The sequence below is a fragment of the Hyla sarda genome, chromosome 6, assembly GCF_029499605.1.
Source record: "Hyla sarda isolate aHylSar1 chromosome 6, aHylSar1.hap1, whole genome shotgun sequence".
In the NCBI taxonomy this organism is placed as follows: Eukaryota; Metazoa; Chordata; class Amphibia; order Anura; family Hylidae; genus Hyla; species Hyla sarda.
The window spans coordinates 301,409,292-301,431,913 of NC_079194.1; the positions used below are offsets into that span (position 1 = coordinate 301,409,292).

Consider the following 22,622-nt stretch of genomic DNA (forward strand, 5'->3'; position numbering starts at 1 on the left):
CTGTCCGGGCATGCTGGGAGTTGTAGTTTTGCAATATCTGGAGGTCCGCAGGTTGGAGACCACTGCTATATTCTCTTTTAATGTCTGCAGAGTGACAATACTCTGTACAGCGCCGTTGTATACCAGGTATATGACCATTATGCCATTACTGTATGGTGGTAATTAGAGATGAGCGAACTTACAGTAAATTCGATTCGTCACAAACTTCTGTCCTCTCCCTCCAGACTCCTCTGTCCCTCCTCCTCCAGACTCCCTGTCCTCTCCTCCTCCAGACTCCCCTGTCCTCTCCCTCCTCCTCCAGACTCCCTGTCCTCTCCCTCCTCCTCCAGACTCCCCTGTCCTCTCCCTCCTCCTCCAGACTCCCCTGTCCTCTCCCTCCTCCTCCAGACTCCCCTGTCCTCTCCCTCCTCCTCCAGACTCCCCTGTCCTCTCCCTCCTCCTCCAGACTCCCCTGTCCTCTCCCTCCTCCTCCAGACTCCCCTGTCCTCTCCCTCCTCCTCCAGACTCCCCTGTCCTCTCCCTCCTCCTCCAGACTCCCTGTCCTCTCCCTCCTCCTCCAGACTCCCCTGTCCTCTCCCTCTCCTCCTCCAGACTCCCCTGTCCTCCCTCCTCCTCCTCCAGACTCCCCTGTCCTCTCCCTTCTCTCCTCCAGACTCCCCTGTCCTCTCCCTCCTCCAGACTCCCCTGTCCTTCCTCCCTCCTCCTCCAGACTCCCCTGTCCTCTCCCTCCTCATCCTCCAGACTCCCCTGTCCTCTCCCTCCTCCTCCTCCAGACTCCCCTGTCCTCTCCCTCCTCCCCTCTCCAGACTCCCCTGTCCTCTCCCTCCTCCTCCTCCAGACTCCCCTGTCCTCTCCCTCCTCCTCCTCCAGACTCCCCTGTCCTCTCCTCTCCCTCCTCCTCCTCCAGACTCCCCTGTCCTCTCCCTCCTCCTCCTCCAGACTCCCCTGTCCTCTCCTCTCCCCTCCTCCTCCTCCAGACTCCCCTGTCCTCTCCCTCCTCCTCCTCCAGACTCCCCTGTCCTCTCCCTCTCCCTCCTCCTCCTCCAGACTCCCCTGTCCTCTCCCTCTCCCTCCTCCTCCTCCAGACTCCCCTGTCCTCTCCCTCCTCCTCCTCCAGACTCCCCTGTCCTCTCCCTCCTCCTCCTCCAGACTCCCCTGTCCTCTCCCTCCTCCTCCTCCAGACTCCCCTGTCCTCTCCCCTCCTCCTCCTCCAGACTCCCCTGTCCTCTCCCTCCTCCTCCTCCAGACTCCCCTGTCCTCTCCCCTCCTCCTCCTCCAGACTCCCCTGTCCTCTCCCTCCTCCTCCTCCAGACTCCCCTGTCCTCTCCCTCCTCCTCCTCCAGACTCCCCTGTCCTCTCCCTCCTCCTCCTCCAGACTCCCCTGTCCTCTCCCTCCTCCTCCTCCAGACTCCCCTGTCCTCTCCCTCCTCCTCCTCCAGACTCCCCTGTCCTCGTCCCTCCTCCTCCTCCAGACTCCCCTGTCCTCGTCCCTCCTCCTCCTCCAGACTCCCCTGTCCTCGTCCCTCCCTCCTCCTCCAGACTCCCCCTGTCCTCGTCCCTCCTCCTCCTCCAGACTCCCCTGTCCTCGTCCCTCCTCCTCCTCCAGACTCCCCTGTCCTCGTCCCTCCTCTCCTCCAGACTCCCCTGTCCTCGTCCCTCCTCCTCCTCCAGACTCCCCTGTCCTCGTCCCTCCTCCTCCTCCAGACTCCCCTGTCCTCGTCCCTCCTCCTCCTCCAGACTCCCCTGTCCTCGTCCCTCCTCCTCCTCCAGACTCCCCTGTCCTCGTCCCTCCTCCTCCTCCAGACTCCCCTGTCCTCGTCCCTCCTCCTCCTCCAGACTCCCCTGTCCTCGTCCCTCCTCCTCCTCCTCCTCCAGACTCCCCTGTCCTCGTCCCTCCTCCTCCTCCTCCTCCAGACTCCCCTGTCCTCGTCCCTCCTCCTCCTCCTCCAGACTCCCCTGTCCTCGTCCCTCCTCCTCCTCCTCCAGACTCCCCTGTCCTCGTCCCTCCCTCCTCCTCCTCCAGACTCCCCTGTCCTCGTCCCTCCTCCTCCTCCTCCAGACTCCCCTGTCCTCGTCCCTCCTCCTCCTCCTCCAGACTCCCCTGTCCTCGTCCCTCCTCCTCCTCCTCCAGACTCCCCTGTCCTCGTCCCTCCTCCTCCTCCTCCAGACTCCCCTGTCCTCGTCCCTCCTCCTCCAGACTCCCCTGTCCTCGTCCCTCCTCCTCCTCCAGACTCCCCTGTCCTCGTCCCTCCTCCTCCTCCAGACTCCCCTGTCCTCGTCCCCCCTCCTCCTCCTCCAGACTCCCCTGTCCTCGTCCCCCCTCCTCCTCCTCCAGACTCCCCTGTCCTCGTCCCCCCTCCTCCTCCTCCAGACTCCCCTGTCCTCGTCGTCCCCCCTCCTCCTCCTCCAGACTCCCCTGTCCTCGTCGTCCCCCCCTCCTCCTCCTCCAGACTCCCCTGTCCTCGTCCCTCCTCCTCCTCCTCCAGACTCCCCTGTCCTCGTCCCTCCTCCTCCTCCTCCAGACTCCCCTGTCCTCGTCCCTCCTCCTCCTCCAGACTCCCCTGTCCTCGTCCCTCCTCCTCCTCCTCCAGACTCCCCTGTCCTCGTCCCTCCTCCTCCTCCTCCTCCTCCAGACTCCCCTGTCCTCGTCCCTCCTCCTCCTCCTCCTCCTCCAGACTCCCCTGTCCTCGTCCCTCCTCCTCCTCCTCCAGACTCCCCTGTCCTCGTCCCTCCTCCTCCTCCTCCTCCTCCAGACTCCCCTGTCCTCGTCCCTCCTCCTCCTCCTCCAGACTCCCCTGTCCTCGTCCCTCCTCCTCCTCCAGACTCCCCTGTCCTCGTCCCTCCTCCTCCTCCTCCTCCTCCAGACTCCCCTGTCCTCGTCCCTCCTCCTCCTCCTCCTCCAGACTCCCCTGTCCTCGTCCCTCCTCCTCCTCCTCCTCCAGACTCCCCTGTCCTCGTCCCTCCTCCTCCTCCTCCTCCAGACTCCCCTGTCCTCGTCCCTCCTCCTCCTCCTCCAGACTCCCCTGTCCTCGTCCCCCCTCCTCCTCCTCCTCCTCCAGACTCCCCTGTCCTCGTCCCTCCTCCTCCTCCTCCAGACTCCCCTGTCCTCGTCCCTCCTCCTCCTCCTCCTCCTCCAGACTCCCCTGTCCTCGTCCCTCCTCCTCCTCCTCCAGACTCCCCTGTCCTCGTTCCTCCTCCTCCTCCTCCAGACTCCCCTGTCCTCGTCCCTCCTCCTCCTCCTCCAGACTCCCCTGTCCTCGTCCCTCCTCCTCCTCCTCCAGACTCCCCTGTCCTCGTCCCTCCTCCTCCTCCTCCAGACTCCCCTGTCCTCGTCCCTCCTCCTCCTCCTCCAGACTCCCCTGTCCTCCAGACTCCCAGCTTAGATGTACCTACCCCTTTAAACAATATGTATGAAATTGCCAAACAGATCACCGCTGACCCCATCATTATTTCTAGGACTCTTCTTGAGAAAAAATATGGATTATCCAAATCTTAAATCGTCCTTCATGGATTGTGTTTCCCACCGCGGCTTCACCGACCAAAACATTTGGAAATTTATCTTGGATTAAGATGAATGGTTTTGTGGGCTGATACACTGTAACAATCCATTAGCCGTCTGATCCCATCCTAATGCTCCGTAACTGTGTCCTCAGCCCCCGTCCACTTCATATAATCTAAACCGCTCGGCCCAAATGGATGGAGACCACGGTCCATTTACTGGGGATTCGGCACTTTGTGTCGCCTAGAGGATACATTAGTAATAATGGTGGGGTAGGATGACGAAGACCTACAACAGTGTTTCCCAACCAGTGTGCCTCCAGCTGTTGCAAAATTACAATTCGGCTGTCCGGGCATGCTGGGAATTGTTGTTTTGCAACAGCTGGAGGCACACTGGTTGGGAAACACTGAGCTACTATATGTAGCATTACTCCTTTCTGACATGAATGACCTTGTTCTGTCTATATTTCGCAACAGCTGCAGGCTCCAAGGTTGGAAAACACTGACCTATGTGTACAATGGCCTCTCGACTCTCTGATGACTCTGGATGTCAGAGGAGAGAATGATCGGGCAAGTGTTCCCCTGCAGAATACATGTGCTAGTGTATGCTGGGATGTGGAGTGCATGCTGGGAGTTGTAGTTTAGCAACAGCTGGAGGCACACTGGTTGGAAAACACTGATCTATATGTATGATGGTTTCTCAAATCGCTGTTGAATCTGGATGTCAGAAGAGAGAAGGGTCGGGCAAGTGTCCCCCTGCAGAATTTACGTATTAGTGTATTCTTTCCGGGCATGCTGGGAGTTGTAGTTTTGCAACAGCTGGAGGCACACTGGTTGGAAAACACTGGTCTGGATAATATAAACCCCATGATCCGTATTACTGAATCCAAAACAATAAACAGGGTGTTAGTGGAGGGCGTGTTTCGGGGGTGTTCTCTACCTTCCTCAGAACACTGAAAGTGATTCCGATCTGAAGAAGGTGGAGAACACCCCTGAAACACGTCCTTCTGACGCTCTCTTCTTCACTATTTTTATTTTTTTTTGAGTACCAATAGAAACTGCCTAGTCTGCTTCTGTAGTATATACACCCTGTTAATGTGGTGCAGTTTATTAATATGGCAGGATTATATGGCGACTTTTGGTCACATGACATTGCGAAATCATGGGTGACCACAACCTCATTATCTGCCTAGTAACTGTTGCAGCTGACTTGCGACAATTGCAATAATTCCAAAGTGGAATATCAAGAATGCACCAACGTGGGCCGAAGGCTGTCCGTGCATGCTGGGAATTGTTGTTTTGCAACAGCTGGAGGTACCCTTGTTGGGAAACCCTGACCTTAAAGCATCGGATCCTCAGGGACTCGCATGGTCCTGAATTCCCAGAATATTCTCCATTTCATAAAAGATAGAACTGGATGAATGAACCCACTCAGTGTCACCAGAAAATAGCGCCACATCATGATAAAACGCTTCACCCGGCCCATCCTGTCACTTCAATGGAGGCCGTTCTGTCAAACCGATTCTGAGATTGTCTGCACGGAAAGTCTATACCGCCACATCCGGACTGACATTAAAAGCTACTGATGTATAGTTGAAGACTTTTCCCCATCGAGACAGCGAAACTTTCCTACTGTAAAACAATGTTCCTATGACTGCCCCGTAAAAATGTCACCGCCCCAACTTTACTGCCTGATGTTTTATAGAGCCTGACGCCATCTCATCAGCCGCAAGGTCGGGGCCTCAGTGCCGCCACACACTTACACATCCAATAAGTCCGCTCATATATTACCGCTGAAGAAAGAAAGGTGGTTACAGAGAAAGGAAGAGTTACTAAGAAGAATCAGTATTATATTAGTTATATTCTTGTATATAGGAGGCAGTATTATAGTAGTTATATTATTGTATACAGGAGCAGTATTATAGTAGTTATATTCTTGTATATAGGAGGCAGTATTATAGTAGTTATATTCTTGTATATAGGAGCAGTATTATAGTAGTTATATTCTTGTATATAGGAGCAGTATTATAGTAGTTATATTCTTGTATATAGGAGCAGTATTATAGTAGTTATATTCTTGTATATAGGAGCACTATTATAGTAGTTATATTCTTGTATATAGGGGACAGTATTATAGTAGTTATATTCTTGTATATAGGAGGCAGTATTATAGTAGTTATATTCTTGTATATAGGGGGCAGTATTATAGTAGTTATATTCTTGTATATAGGAGCAGTATTATAGTAGTTATATTCTTGTATATAGGAGCAGTATTATAGTAGTTATATTCTTGTATATAGGGGGCAGTATTATAGTAGTTATATTCTTGTATATAGGAGCAGTATTATAGTAGTTATATTCTTGTATATAGGGGGCAGTATTATAGTAGTTATATTCTTGTATATAGGGGGCAGTATTATAGTAGTTATATTCTTGTATATAGGAGGCAGTATTATAGTAGTTATATTCTTGTGTATAGGAGCAGTATTATAGTAGTTATATTCTTGTATATAGGAGCAGTATTATAGTAGTTATGTGGAGGGGAGATAGAGAGATAGGACCGCACCGCGGTCACCCACAATATCCGGGAGTGTGTACACTGTGACAGGGGATGTCGGAGGTATGGAGCGGGGTGGTGCAAAAAAGCAGGAGAGAACAATGTCCAAAATAGCAAATTGAGAAAAAGGTTGCTTCTGCACTCACCCTTCTTGCGCTGCTTCACTGTGTCACTGAGTTAGTCCATGTACGGCCGGCCGCTGTACGGGAGATGATACGGAGAGATCGCTGCATCCGGAGCTGAGCGGTGACAGCTACGAGCTCGTTTCGCGGTTAAAACCGCTTCTTCGGGCCTCACCCGCGTCCACGTGTACATTAAATTTCCCTTTTTTGCTTGAATTTATCTCACTCCCCCCTTACACATCTTTATATTCTTATTGCAACTTCTTTGTTTTTATTCACTTTGAAAACATTTTTTGTGAATGTCAATCACGTACCTGAACAGGTAACACTAGTCTCCTCCTACCGAGGATGACGTCATAGGAGCGCCCAGATAAAGGATGCGCTCAGACAGACACGAGGTGAGGCCCGAAGAAGCGGTTTTAACCGCGAAACGAGCTCGTAGCTGTCACCGCTCAGCTCCGGCTGCAGCGATCTCTCCGTATCATCTCCCGTACAGCGGCCGGACGTACATGGACTAACTCAGTGACACAGTGAAGCAGCGCAAGAAGGGTGAGTGCAGAAGCAACCTTTTTCTCAATTTGCTATTATAGTAGTTATATTCTTGTATATAGGGGGCAGTATTATAGTAGTTATATTCTTGTATATAGGGGGCAGTATTATAGTAGTTATATTCTTGTATATAGGAGCAGTATTATAGTAGTTATTCATCAAAGAGAAAAAGAATAGACGGACGACTCACCCAGGTGCAGTAAAAAATTCTTCTTTATTTTCATGAAGTTTTCGTATATCCACGGCAGAGCAGTGGGAAGCCAGAAGAAGCTCAGTGAACGAGCGATACAATTGTTGCACACCCGCACCCTGCATCCCCCCGATAACCCCCCTGTACTGCTCTGCCGTGGATATACGAAAACTTCATGAAAATAAAGAAGAATTTTTTACTGCACCTGGGTGAGTCGTCCGTCTATTCTTTTTCTCTTTGATGAATATCATATGGAACTGTTTGCCTGTCAGACGTAGACGCTCCCCGCGAGGTGTACACACTAGAGCAGTTCATCATTCCGACAGTCCGGAGCAGCAAGAATTAGCGAGTAGGCAGTGCCTGGTGTAAATCTCCTTGTATGCCATTATAGTAGTTATATTCTTGTATATAGGAGCAGTATTATAGTAGTTATATTCTTGTATATAGGAGGCAGTATCATAGTAGTTATATTCTTGTATATAGGAGGCAGTATCATAGTAGTTATATTCTTGTATATAGGAGGCAGTATTATAGTAGTTATATTCTTGTGTATAGGGGCAGTATTATAGTAGTTATATTCTTGTGTATAGGAGGCAGTATTATAGTAGTTATATTCTTGTGTATAGGAGGCAGTATTATAGTAGTTATATTCTTGTATATAGGAGCAGTATTATAGTAGTTATATTCTTGTATATAGGAGCAGTATTATAGTAGTTATATTCTTGTGTATAGGAGCAGTATTATAGTAGTTATATTCTTGTATATAGGAGCAGTATTATAGTAGTTATATTCTTGTATATAGGAGGCAGTATTATAGTAGTTATATTCTTGTAGAAAATTTCCATTTCCCGATATTTTGCCATTTACATCTCCCCTGCACTCTTATATTTGGCATTTCTCAAACAATTTTTTACTCTTATTTTGTGAAATACACAGAATGATTATTTCGGGTTACAGTGGGCGATGTTACCATTTATCCAGGAGCTGAGTCTGACAGGTTTCGTTGTCACATTGTATCATAGCCGTATCCCCGATATACGGATTGACAGTAATGTGTAGTGACAGGATCATGATGACTTATTTATAGGATGAGGCGAGAAAACCACCGTATAAACAATATCACACTTATATATAAGGCTAAAAGCAACGCTAGTCTGATAGGGGCTACGGGGATACTTGTGCATGGAATGGCGAATGCGTAAATAGAAATACTAGATCATCACTATCTTGGTACAGATCTACCTTCTATATCAATCTTTCCCAACCAGGGTGCCTCTGAACGTTACAAAACTACAACTCCCATCATGCATGCTCCTTCCCCGTATACACTAGCACATTTATTCTGCAGGGGGACACTTGCCCGACCCTTCTCTCCTCTGACATCCAGAGTCAACAGAAAGTTGAGAGGCCATCGTACACATAGATCAGTGTTTCCCAACCAGGGTGCCTCCAGCTGTTTTCAAAACTACAACTCCCAGTATGCACTCCCCATCCCTATATACACTAGCTCATGTATTCTGCAGGGGGACACTTGCCTGACCCTTCTCTCCTCTGACATCCAGAGTCAACAGAGATTTTAAAAACCATCGTACACATGGAGCAGTGTTTTCCAACCGGCATGCCTCCAGCTGTTGCAATACTACAACTCCCAGTATGCACTCCCCATCCTTACATACACTAGCACATGTATTCTGCAGGGGGACACTTGCCCGACCCTTCTCTCCTCTGACATCCAGAGTCAAGAGGCCATCATACACATAGATCAGTGTTTCCAAACCAGTGGGCCTCCAGCTGTTGCTAAACTACAACTCCCAGCATGCAATCCCAATCCCCACATACACTAGCACATTGCAATCCCAATCCCCACATACACTATCACATGTATTCTGCAGGGAGACACTTGCCCGACCCTTCTCTCCTCTGACATCCAGAGTCAACAGAAAGTCGAGAGGCCATTGCACACATAGATCAGTGTTTCCCAACCAAGGTGCCTCCAGCTGTTTCAAAACTACAACTCCCAGCATGCACTCCTCACATACACTAGCACATGTATTCTGCAGGGAGACACTTGCCCGACCCTTCCCTCCTCTGACATCCAGAGTCAACAGAGATTTGAAAAACCATCATACACATAGATCAGTGTTTTCCAACCAGTGTGCCTCCAGCTGTTTCTAAACTACAACTCCCAGCATGCTTCAACTCCCTAGCATACACTAGCACATGTATTCTGCAGGAGGACACTTCCCTGACCCTTCTCTCCTCTGACATCCAGAGTCAATAGAGGATCAAGAGGCCATCGTACACATCAGTCAGTGTTTTCCAACCATGGAGCCTCCAGCTGTTGCCAAACTACAACTCCCAGCATGCCCGGACAGCCAACGGCTGTCCGTGCATGCTGGGAGTTGTAGTTTTGCACCAGCTGGAGGCACGCTGGTTGGAAAACACTGCTCTGTATAATCTGGACCCCATGATCCTTATTACTGAATACCTTGTAATGTGTTTTAGTATAGGACCCATAATGATGATTCTCTGCCATTAGCGCCGGGTGTAGACTATAATGATACCGCACAGTGATATATACAAATATATATCGGTTATTTCATCTGCAGTTGTAATGCCTGGAGGTTTCCTTCCATAATCTAACCGTAATGAGTTTGCTGCAATCAGCCGGGACATTTAAGGACAAGGTTGTTACAACAAGCTGGAGCCGAGGATTCCCGATCTGCCTAGGATGTCGTCTGCAGTGGTGAACTACAATTACCAGCATTACGGTCAGTTCAGCAGAACGCACATCTGTGCACTTGTACTAAGTGATGGAGTCAAACTCTTCTTTCAAGCTGTTTCTGTTCCTAGGAAAGCTGGGTGGCGGGTGAGGGTGTCATTCATCTTTCCTGGGCTCCTGAGTGCTGTTCCATGTCCACACGGCGGAATTTCGACGTGGAATTCCCCCGGAGATTCCACTGGAATTTACTGCACATCAGATTCAGTGCTATTCCATTCAGACAGCGGAATTTCCTTTCCGGAAAATTGCTGCCACGGAAATTCCGCATTCGGCAAAAATATGTCCGGTCTCTTAATTTTACGGAATTTCGGGCGAAATCCCATTGAACTTAAATGGGGCTTGAATTTTGGCAGAATTTTGTTTTTAGAGAACATAGAATTCTGGCGCAATTCTGGCGCAATTTCGACAGAATTCCGAAATTTGTGCAGAATTGCTGTGTAAGCCATAGAAGAAAAGGAAATCAAGCTGCCCCTCCCAGTAGTTTATGACCCATGAGACAACCCCCTCCACCCTAATTTCTTTGGGTGCAGACCTAGATATAGCTCCCGCGTCCTAGAGCCTAAGGGCCAATTCACGAATTCACCTAAGTCCAGCATAAAAATTCAGATCAAGGGGCCAATGACACACAAGTGCATAAAACAATAAACGGGATAGTGGAGGATGTGTTTCGAGGGTGTTCCCTCCCTTCCTCAGATCAGATTTACTGTAAGTGCCCTGAGGAAGGTAGAGAACACCCCTGAAACACGCCCTCCACTACCACCCTGTTTATTGTTTCTATTAACATATCCTAAGGATAGGAAACTGGCAGCGCCAACTGGCAAAGGTCATGTTTTTTTCCCTACATCTCTCTCAAGGCCAGATTAAGGCTGCCTGGAAGACGGAGCACCCCCACATTAGGTACAGTATAGTTCCCCACATTAGGTTGTAGTTCCCCCAGATTAACTGTACTGCACACCTAATGTGGGGGAACTGTACTGCACACCTAATGTGCAGGACATTAGGTGTGCAGTACAGTTCCCCCACATTAGGTGTGCAGTACTGTTCCCCCACATTAGGTGTGCAGTACAGTTCCCCCCCCTATTGCCAACATTTGTGTTAAAATTGTCATTGGTCCCCCTTTCTCTGGTGGTCTAACGTGTATACCCCTGTTTTCCATTAAATATCATCATTTAGATGTTTACATCACTCATTTAAATGGAATTCATATTTACCTTCAGTGCCGCGTCTTATCGTCATCTCCAGATTGACCGCCGCTCTATGACAGCCTGTCGGGGTGAAGGAAAAAGATCAGGGGGGGGTGGGGGGTGACACGTTAACATTTGTCAGGTCGAGGATTCGCCAGCTCTCTAATATCAACACAGTCGCAAAATTACAAGAAATTAATGTGTTGTCTTGGAGACGTCTTCGCTCCAGATAAGGTTTAATCTTCGCCGTTCTTATTTAGATTAGGGTTCGTGACCTCACCCGGGCCTGAAATGTCTCTTTCAATTTAAGCAAAACTTCCGAATTAGAGGCCGTTCTGCGAGAACCACGGGGGCAGACGTCTGGGCGCGTTTCTGGCCGCTCAAAATGCAAGCATTGTGTAATCCATGTGATTTCCGCACAAGTGCAGTGTCCTACTAGAAACCCTGTGGGACCTGTTGATTGGGTGTTGGTTGGTAAATGCCTTATTTTATATATGTTTTCTTTTTATGTTTGTTTCAGGTTCAGCTATGAACAATGGGTTATCCTAAGCACTATATGCATGCCCACACACATTTGTTCAGGGAACCTTCTATTATACCAGCTTGACACCTCTTCTCTGTGGTACTCTGCTCCAGACTTTCTTACTGACATCATGTTCCTCTATTAGAGAGTAGTGGTCTACAAACTGTGGTTCGTAAAGGGGTACTCTGGTGGAAAACTTTTTTTTTTTTATCAACTGGTGCCAGAAAGTTAAACAGATTTGTAAATGACTTCTATTAAAAAATCTTAATCCTTCCAGTACTTATTAGCTGGTGAACACTACAAATGATTTTCTTTTTGGAACACAGAGCTCTCTGGTGACATCATGACCACAGTGCTCTCTGCTGACACCTCTGTCCATTTTAAGAACTGTCCAGAGTAGGAGAAAATCCCCATAGCAAACATATATGCTGCTCTGGACAGTTCCTAAGAGGTGTCAGCAGAGAGCACTGTGCCTGTGATGTCAGCAGAGAGCTCTGTGTTCCAAAAAGAAAAGAATTTCCTCTGTAGTATTCAGCAGCTAATAAGTACTGGAAGAATTAAGATTTTTTTTTTAAATAGAAGTAATTTACAAATCTGATACATGATGGGCAAAAGGAATTAGATAGAATACGTGCTTCAATTTTTGATGAAAAATTTGCAAAATTTATTTCATAACAAAGAGATAAAAATATCTAAACAAGTACGGTAAAATAAATATAATAATAAAATAAAATATAATAGTAAAATATTATAATGAAATATAATAATAATAAAATATGGCATCCACAAAAAACATGCAATCAGTAAGATGGTATATATATAGATTGCTGCCAAACCTAATACCACAGGGCCCTTGTGGAAAGGTGTAGAGTCCCGCACTGAGAATAAATAGTGAATGCAGGTTAATTTAATAGTCCGGCATCTGATGAATCGGAATAATGAAAAGTCAATGTGCAATAATGTCTCCCAGTCCGAATGGATAAATATATTTACCGGCTGGTGATGTTACCTGCGGTACATTTTCTCAGGTCCACTTGCAGGACGGTGATATTCCGGTGTCTGGCTGCGGGAGGTTTGGCAGCAATCATATATATATATATATATATATATATATATATATATATATATATATCATCTTACTGATTTAATGTTTTTTGTGGATGCCATATTTTATTATTATATTTTATTATATTTATATTTTATTATTATTATATTTTATATTTATTTTACTTGTTTAGATATTTTTATCTGTCTTTGTTAATAAATACATTTTGTTAATTTTTCATCAAAAATTGAAGCACGTATTCTATCTAACTCCTTTTGCCCATCATGTATCAGATTATCGGAGACTAGCCTTGAGGTGGTGATTGCATTTTTTCTTTTTCTTCCGTAATTCGTGCACCTGGTGTAGGTGTTAATCACTATACCTCGGCTGGAAAATTGTGAGCTGCACTGTCCTTTTTAATTTACAAATCTGTTTAACTTTTTGGCACCAGTTGATAAAAAAAAAAAAAAAAGAAAAAGTTTTCTACCGGAGTACCCCTTTAAGATGTTGCAAAACTACAACTCCCAGCATGCCCGGACAGCCGTTGGCTGTCCGGGCATGCTGGGAGTTGTAGTTTTGCAATAGCTGGAGGCACCTATTTACAGCCATCTGCCAAAGGCTCAAATGGATTTGAGAATGGAGAAAGACATTAATGTGAACGAGCCCTTAGTCAATTACATTTCTCAATAGTTTGAAATTTGTGTCCTGCAGTTGCAACCAGTGAACAAAAGAGGGCGATCTTGCCAAGTAACAAAGAATAGAGACAGACTGAGAATTCTGGTCTGTGCCTGTATAATCATAAATGGAATATATATATATATATATATATATATATATATATATATATATATACACACACAGGAGATCTGTGATGTAATATTTCTAGGATGGATACACATCATCAGAGGTGTACCATACAGGATTGTAGACAGGGCCGGTTTTAGGCTTAGCGTGGCCCTGGGCAAAATCAAAAGTGGGGCCCCAAAAGTCGTAATAGTGCCCTAACCAGATTTGCACATGTTTGGTCACTTCAAATACCATAAAAAAATATCTAAAAAGTAATTGAAAAGTCCCATCAAAACAAAAATGGTACCGATAAAAACTACAAATCACAGCGCAAAAAGTTACCCTCATACATCCCCGTATACAGAAAAATAATAGTTATAGGGAATAGCACAATCTTATATTTTTGTATAGTTTCCCCACATTAGATTGGCAGTATAGTTCCCGCACATTAGGTGCAGTATAGTTCCCGCACATTAGGTGCAGTATAGTTCCCCCACATTAGGTGCAGTATAGTTCCCCCACATTAGGTGCAGTATAGTTCCCCCACATTAGGTGCAGTATAGTTCCCCCACATTAGGTGCAATATAGTCCCCCCCCCCCCCCCCCCACATTAGGTGCAATATAGTCCCCCCCCCCCCCCACACATTAGGTGCAGTATAGTCTTCCACATTAGGTGAAGTATAGTTCCCCCCACATTAGGTTGGCAGTATAGTTCCCCCACATTAGGTGCAGTATAGTTCCCCCCCCCCCCACATTAGGTGCAGAATAGTTCCCCCCACATTAGGTGCAGTATAGTTCCCCCCCACATTAGGTGCAGTATAGTTCCCCCCCACATTAGGTGCAGTACAGTTCCCCCCCACATTAGGTGCAGTACAGTCCCCCCCCCACATTAGGTGCAGTACAGTCCCCCCCCACATTAGGTGCAGTACAGTTCCCCCCCCCACATTAGGTGCAGTACAGTTCCCCCCCACATTAGGTGCAGTACAGTTCCCCCCCACATTAGGTGCAGTACAGTTCCCCCCCACATTAGGTGCAGTACAGTTCCCCCCCACATTAGGTGCAGTACAGTTCCCCCCCCCCCCCACATTAGGTGCAGTACAGTCCCCCCCCCCCCCACATTAGGTGCAGTACAGTTCCCCCCCCCCCCCACATTAGGTGCAGTATATTTCCCCCACAGACATATAGCCTTCAGTCATATACAGTGTACTGCCCCACCTCAGTGCTTCGTCCGCCGCTTGTCCTGTCAGGGGTCGCAATCTACTGCTATGGACTATAGGCCATAGCAGTAGGTCCCGGATTTGGAGGAGCGGTGGTCGGAGCACTGAAGATGACGTACAGGTAATTTACCATGCGCGCGCATCCTCCTCCTCGATGCTCCGCTCCTCCATTCCTATGGGCGCACGCACAGGACGTCAGTGACGTCCCTTCGTGCGCTACCTCCTGGCGGATCCTGCAATTTTAAAGTCAAGACGGGGCAGCAGAAAGGTAACTGGGACATCCTTGTGTCCTGAAAAGATCTTTCGGGACACAAGGATGTCCCTAATGTGATGGCGCCCCCTGAGGGCTGCTCAGTGGCGGATACAGTGTGTCACCCCGCTAGTAAGGAGATTACATGAGGAGGAGGTTTGTTACAGTGTGTCATCCCAGTAGTAAGGAGATTATATGAGGAGGAGGTTTGTTATAGTGTGTCACCCCGCTAGTAAGGAGATTACATGAGGAGGAGGTTTGTTACAGTGTGTCGTCCCAGTAGTAAGGAGATTATATGAGGAGGAGGTTTGTTACAGTGTGTCACCCCAGTAGTAAGGAGATTACATGAGGAGGAGGTTTGTTACAGTGTGTCACCCCAGTAGTAAGGAGATTACATGAGGAGGAGGTTTGTTACAGTGTGTCACCCCAGTAGTAAGGAGATTGCATGAGGAGGAGGTTTGTTAGTGTTTTACCCTAGTAGTAAGGAGATTGCACCAGTCCTGAAGACCCCCCTCTCCTCAGTTGAATCAGTATGGAGGCTGTATCCCTCTGCCTGTCTGGAGGACCCCTACTCCACCTCATAATTCGAGTGTCTTATAAGCATCTTGACCCCGGAAGATGTTTTGAATAATTATAAGCTCTTATTTTGTTCCTGGCGCGGTAGAGAAGGAGGCGGAGCGGCGTCTTTATCTGCGCCCCCTGACAGCCGTGAGATATGTTCATTTGTCAGATTCTCCCGTGAGGGGCTTTGTACGAGGGCGATAAGCTCCGTCCTATAAAAAATCTCATTCACTCGCGGCCGATCACATCTTTATGATTGCGAGCTTTACCTTTTATAGGGAAAAGACTTTATCTGACCGGGAGATTTATACCACCGAGTTCCATGGAGCTACTCCATATATGAAAATCGCTGATACGGTCACGACCAATCCGAGGTGAAAACACAATGTCATGTCCCAAGTCGCGTTTAACCCCTTGCATGTGACATTCAGCTTTCCAAAAGTCCTGAATGGCAATTGTGTAGCAGGGGGTGTATAATTATATACAGTGTTTTCAGAACCAGTGTGTTTCCAAGTGTTGCAAAACTACAACTCCCAGCAGGCCCGGACAGCCAACGGCTGTCCGGGCATGCTGGGAGTTGTAGTTTTGCAACAGCTGGAGGCACACTGGTTGGGAAACACTGCTTTAGATTCTGCAGTTTGACTTTTTCCTAGTCCTGGCCGGAAGCCCAATATGATCCTAGGGGCTGTGGGGCTCCTGTGTAAAGTCTTTTTGGTTGTCCGGGTATGCTGGGATTTGTAGTTTTGCAACTGCTGGAGGCACACTGGTTGGGAAACACTGCTTTAGATTCTGCAGTTTAGCTTTGTCCTAGGCCTGGCCGGAAGCCCAACAAGGTCCTAGGGTGAAGCTATGGGACTCCTGTACAAAGCCTTAGGCTGTCCGGGCATGCTGGGAGTTGTAGTTTTGCGACAGCTAATAGCACACTGCATCGGAAACACTGATATGGACACACAGATTTGTCTATCAGGGCTATGGAAAAGCTGGATGACAGATAGGTGGACAGCATTGGAGTCCATATTTGTTGTCACCCAGCTTTCCCAGGAGTGGATGTAAAATGAACAATTCCCGAACAGAACCTGGAAAGAAGTAGAGGTCAATGTAGGACCTAACTGGGCTTCTGGCCAGGCCTAGGGCAAAGTGGCTGTCGAACTGCAGAATCTCATAAAATCTGCACCCTCGGGTTGGTTTCACGGAATCGCCCTGCTCCCATTTGCATAATGAAAAGTTCTACAACTTTCTACTAAACTTCGGGAGGAAGATCAACATACAATGTTTTTTTATGACGGGGTCATCGCATAAACGGCTATCTGGCAGCGCTGACTGCTTCAGCTGACACCGAATAGCCGTTTATGGTGCCCCGTGTGGTCCGCTGACGATCACTTACCTGTCCTCGGGGCTTCAGCGCGTCCTCTTCGGGATCCCCTGCATCGTCAGTGCTCTCCATCGCCGTCATCACGTCGCTACGCACGCCGTCCCGTCATCCAATAGGAGCGGTGTGCGTAGCGACGTGATGACGGCGACGGAGAGCGAGGATCCCGGGGAAGAAGAGGCCTTACCGGAGCGTCGGGGACACGGTGACAGCAATGGACGGTGACATCCGAGCAGCGGTGACGAGTGGTGACGGTCCGGAGCGGCGGGGACAGGTGAGTACAACATCCTCTAACAGTGGTCTACAACCTGCGGACCTCCAGATGTTGCAAAACTACAACACCCAGAATGCCCGGACAGCCAACGGCTGTCCGGGCATGCTGGGTGTTGTAGTTTTGCAACATCTGGAGGTCCGCAGGTTCTAGACCACTGTCCTATACTTTACATTGCACGGATCCCTCAACATACGATGGTTTCAACAAACGATGGTCCGTTTGGAACGGATTACCATCGTATGTTGAGGGACCACTGTAGATACATTGTGATTGCCCTTGAGTATCATAGTATGTATGGCCTTTACTAGTAGATACATTGGTCCTGATTTACTAAGATTGGAGTGTTTTATTCTGGAGTGATTTGAATATCACTCGTCTTTTTTTTTTTTTTTTTCAAGCTTCTTTACTATTCCGTCGCACATTTTTTTTCTTCTGTCGCACGTTTTTTTGTGTCGCATTAGTCAATTGTGTCGCACAAACTCCGAGCTTAAGAAATTACTGGTGTGAGTCAAAATGGTTTAGACTTGTTTGTTTAAAAAATGTTTCCATGAATCAAAAGCATTCACGTATTATAATTTGTGAAACATTACAACAATTATCCTTGTTTATCAGCTTGGGTGTTAAATAGATTTTAACCTAATATTGCAAATGTGTTAAAAAGGAAAAAAAAAAATTTAACATTAACCATCACAAAAGCATTCAATATTTTATTCATAAAAGTGTTTAACTGTACAAAATGTTTTCAGGTAATAAAACAAGTTACTTTCACACAAAACACAATGGCAAACAGCCCCTTGTTAGAAATCGCTCCGTTTTTTTTAAAATTTCACTCGGCCTCTTGGCTGTCGGTTATTGTGTGAGGCAAACTCACACTTTTTCTCGAGTTATTTTGGGAGTACTCTGAGTATTTTTAGTTTTTTTTTTGGCAAAACGCCCATTTGAGAGAGAAAAAAAAACACTGCAGGTGGTTTCTGAAGTGTCAGTTGTGTGGCGTAAAATTTGGTCGCATAAATAGTTGCACAGATGGTGCGACTAAAATTTAGGCGCTAGAACCGAGAAAAAGACTTGAGTAAATGAAGGCCATTATGTTTGCCCCTTAGTATTATGGTCTTTATGGCCTTTACCAGTAGATACTTTGTGATTGCCATTGAGTATCGTGGTCATTGTCCGCCTGTGGCGGTATCTATACACTAAGATATATGTAGAGCCCTCTAGATTTGCTTATTAGTATGAAGTATAGTGAATCGTGTCAGTTCTGTATATTGCCTCCGAGGTACTATCAATGGGTTACTGCTTATCTTGACCCCGTGCTCTCGGTTACTTAATATAGGAGGATTTCTATCATGGGGTTTTATGGTTTCTGATGCTTTGTTCTTCAGGAAGGAGCTGAAGGGGCAGCGCAGGTCGGACACCCATGTAGGCGACTGCTGACTTTGCACGATGTAGCAGTTTCCTTAGTGATGATAAATCATCATTGTATTGGGTTGTAGTGGATGTGACTAATGGGTGTGAACACTTCTTATAAGAGAGCAATGATATCCAACCTGAGCCTCTCCAGCTCAAACTACAACTCCCAGCATGCTCTAGGTTCAGCTGATCCAGTTCTGCTTTAGCTGAAAATATTGTATAAAAAACTGCAGTGATATTTTTTCCAAGAAAACATTGTATACGAAACCACTGTAAGGCAATACAGTGTTGTTGTTCTTTCCAATATATACTACTCAAAAAAATAAAGGGAACACTAAGATAACAAGTCCTAGATCTGAATGAATGAACTAATCATATGAAATCCTTTCGTCTTTACGTTGAATGCGCTGACAACAAAATCACACAAAAATTATCAATGGAAATTAAATTTATCAACCCATGGAGGTCTGGATATGGAGTCACACTCAAAATCACAGTGGAAAACCCCACTACAGGCTGATCCAACTTTATGTAATGTCCTTAAAACAAGTCCCAATGAGGCTCAGTAGTGTGTGTGGCCTCCACATGCCCGTATGACCTCCCTACAACGCCTGGGCATGCTCCTGATGACGTGGAGGATGGTCTCCTGGGGGATGTCCTCCCAGACCTGGACTAAGTGAGACGTCCCAGATGTGCTCAATCGGATTCAGGGGGAACGGGCGGCCAGTCCATAGCATCAATGCCTTCCTCTTGTAGGAACTGCTGACACACTCCAGCCACATGAGGTCTAGCATTGTCTTGTATTAGGAGGAACCCAGGGCCAACCGCACCAGCATATGGTCTCACAAGGGGTCTGAGGATCTCATCTCGGTACCTAATGGCAGACAGGATACCTCTGGCAAGCACATGGGGGCTGGCAAGCACTTGGGCTTCTCTGGCAAATGACAAATGTCCTGCACGGTGTTGGGCTGTAAGCACAACCCCCACCTGTGGACGTTGGGCCCTCATACCACCCTCATGGAGTCTGTTTCTGACCATTTGAGTGGACACATGCACATTTGTGTCCTGCTGGAGGTCATTTTGCAGGGCTCTGGCAGTGCTCCTCCTGCTCCTCCTTGCACAAAGGCGGAGTTAGCTGCCCTGCTGCTGGGTTGTTGCCTCCTACCGCCTCCTCCTCCACGTCTCCTGATGTACTGGCCTGTCTCCTGGTAGCGCCTCCATGCTCTGGACACTACGCTGACAGACACAGCAAACCTTCCTCTATTTAGAGCACAGTGTGATACAATATAGTTGTAGTTACTTACACTGTATAATATAATATAGTTGTAGTTACACTGTATAATATAATATAGTTGTAGTTACACTGTATGATATAATATAGTTGTAGTTACTTTGTATAATATAATATAGTTGTAGTTACACTGTATAATATAATATAGTTGTAGTTACACTGTATAATATAATATAGTTGTAGTTACACTGTATAATATAATATAGTTGTAGTTACACTGTATAATATAATATAGTTGTAGTTACACTGTATAATATAATATAGTTGTAGTTACACTGTATGATATAATATAGTTGTAGTTACTTTGTATAATATAATATAGTTGTAGTTACACTGTATAATATAATATAGTTGTAGTTACACTGTATAATATAATATAGTTGTAGTTACACTGTATAATATAATATAGTTGTAGTTACACTGTATGATATAATATAGTTGTAGTTACTTTGTATAATATAATGTAGTTGTAGTTACACTGTATAATATAATATAGTTATAGTTACACTGTATAATGTAATATAGTTGTAGTTACACTGCAAATTGTAATATAGTTGTAGTTACACTGTATAATATAATATAGTTGTAGTTACACTGTATAATATAATATAGTTGTAGTTACTTACACTGTATAATATAATATAGTTGTAGTTACACTGTATAATATAATATAGTTGTAGTTACACTGTATAATATAATATAGTTGTAGTTACACTGTATAATATAATATAGTTGTAGTTACTTACACTGTATAATATAATATAGTTGTAGTTACACTGTATAATATAATATAGTTGTAGTTACACTGTATAATATAATATAGTTGTGGTTACACTGTATAATATAGTTGTAGTTACACTGTATAATATAGTTGTAGTTACACTGTATAATATAATATAGTTGTAGTTACACTGCAAATTGTAATATAGTTGTAGTTACACTGTATAATATAATATAGTTGTAGTTACACTGTATAATATAATATAGTTGTAGTTACTTACACTGTATAATATAATATAGTTGTAGTTACACTGTATAATATAATATAGTTGTAGTTACACTGTATAATATAATATAGTTGTGGTTACACTGTATAATATAGTTGTAGTTACACTGTATAATATAGTTGTGGTTACACTGCAAAATGTAATATAGTTGTGGTTACACTGCAAAATGTAATATAGTTGTGGTTACACTGTATAATATAATATAGTTGTAGTTACACTGTATAATATAGTTGTAGTTACTTACATTGTATAATATAATATAGTTGTAGTTACTTACACTGTATAATATAATATAGTTGTAGTTACACTGTATAATATAATATAGTTGTCGTTAAACTGCAAAATGTAATATAGTTGTAGTTACACTGTATAATATAATATAGTTGTAGTTACACTGTATAATATAATATAGTTGTAGTTACACTGTATAATATAATATAGTTGTAGTTACACTGTATAATATAATATAGTTGTAGTTACTTATACTCTATAATATAATATAGTTGTAGTTACACTGTATAATATAATATAGTTGTAGTTACACTGTGTAATATAATATAGTTGTAGTTACACTGTGTAATATAATATAGTTGTAGTTACACTGTGTAATATAATATAGTTGTAGTTACACTGTATAATATAATATAGTTGTAGTTACACTGTATAATATAGTTGTAGTTACACTGTATAATATAATATAGTTGTAGTTACACTGTATAATATAATATAGTTGTAGTTACACTGTATAATATAATATAGTTGTAGTTACACTGTATAATATAATATAGTTGTAGTTACACTGTATAATATAATATAGTTGTAGTTACACTGTATAATATAATATAGTTGTAGTTACACTGTATAATATAATATAGTTGTAGTTACACTGTATAATATAATATAGTTGTAGTTACACTGTATAATATAATATAGTTGTAGTTACACTGTATAATATAATATAGTTGTAGTTACACTGTATAATATAATATAGTTGTGGTTACACTGTATAATATAATATAGTTGTAGTTACACTGTATAATATAGTTGTAGTTACACTGTATAATATAGTTGTGGTTACACTGCAAAATGTAATATAGTTGTGGTTACACTGCAAAATGTAATATAGTTGTGGTTACACTGTATAATATAATATAGTTGTAGTTACACTGTATAATATAGTTGTAGTTACTTACATTGTATAATATAATATAGTTGTAGTTACTTACACTGTATAATATAATATAGTTGTAGTTACACTGTATAATATAATATAGTTGTCGTTAAACTGCAAAATGTAATATAGTTGTAGTTACACTGTATAATATAATATAGTTGTAGTTACACTGTATAATATAATATAGTTGTAGTTACACTGTATAATATAATATAGTTGTAGTTACACTGTATAATATAATATAGTTGTAGTTACTTATACTCTATAATCTAATATAGTTGTAGTTACACTGTATAATATAATATAGTTGTAGTTACACTGTGTAATATAATATAGTTGTAGTTACACTGTGTAATATAATATAGTTGTAGTTACACTGTGTAATATAATATAGTTGTAGTTACACTGTATAATATAATATAGTTGTAGTTACACTGTATAATATAGTTGTAGTTACACTGTATAATATAATATAGTTGTAGTTACACTGTATAATATAATATAGTTGTAGTTACACTGTATAATATAATATAGTTGTAGTTACACTGTATAATATAATATAGTTGTAGTTACACTGTATAATATAATATAGTTGTAGTTACACTGTATAATATAATATAGTTGTAGTTACACTGTATAATATAATATAGTTGTAGTTACACTGTATAATATAATATAGTTGTAGTTACACTGTATAATATAATATACTTGTTACTTACAGGGCTGTGGCGTCGGTAGATAAATGTTCCGACTCCGCAGTTTTTTGTACTTCCGACTCTGACTCCTCTGTATTAATATGCAAATTTATTTTATACATTCCTTGAAGGAAAGAAAGG

At 44.2% G+C, this 22,622-nt stretch overlaps 1 protein-coding gene across 1 annotated transcript in view; it reads left to right on the top strand.

Annotated features, from left to right (window-relative positions):
• The window catches only part of NELL1 (neural EGFL like 1), a gene marked incomplete in the record, with an annotated part of 690,696 nt that overhangs the window by 23,204 nt on the left and 644,870 nt on the right, over positions 1 to 22,622 (top strand). Inside the window, 1 exon segment of the mRNA XM_056527924.1 lies at positions 9,526 to 9,687. Coding sequence (XP_056383899.1) covers positions 9,648 to 9,687 — 40 coding nt within the window.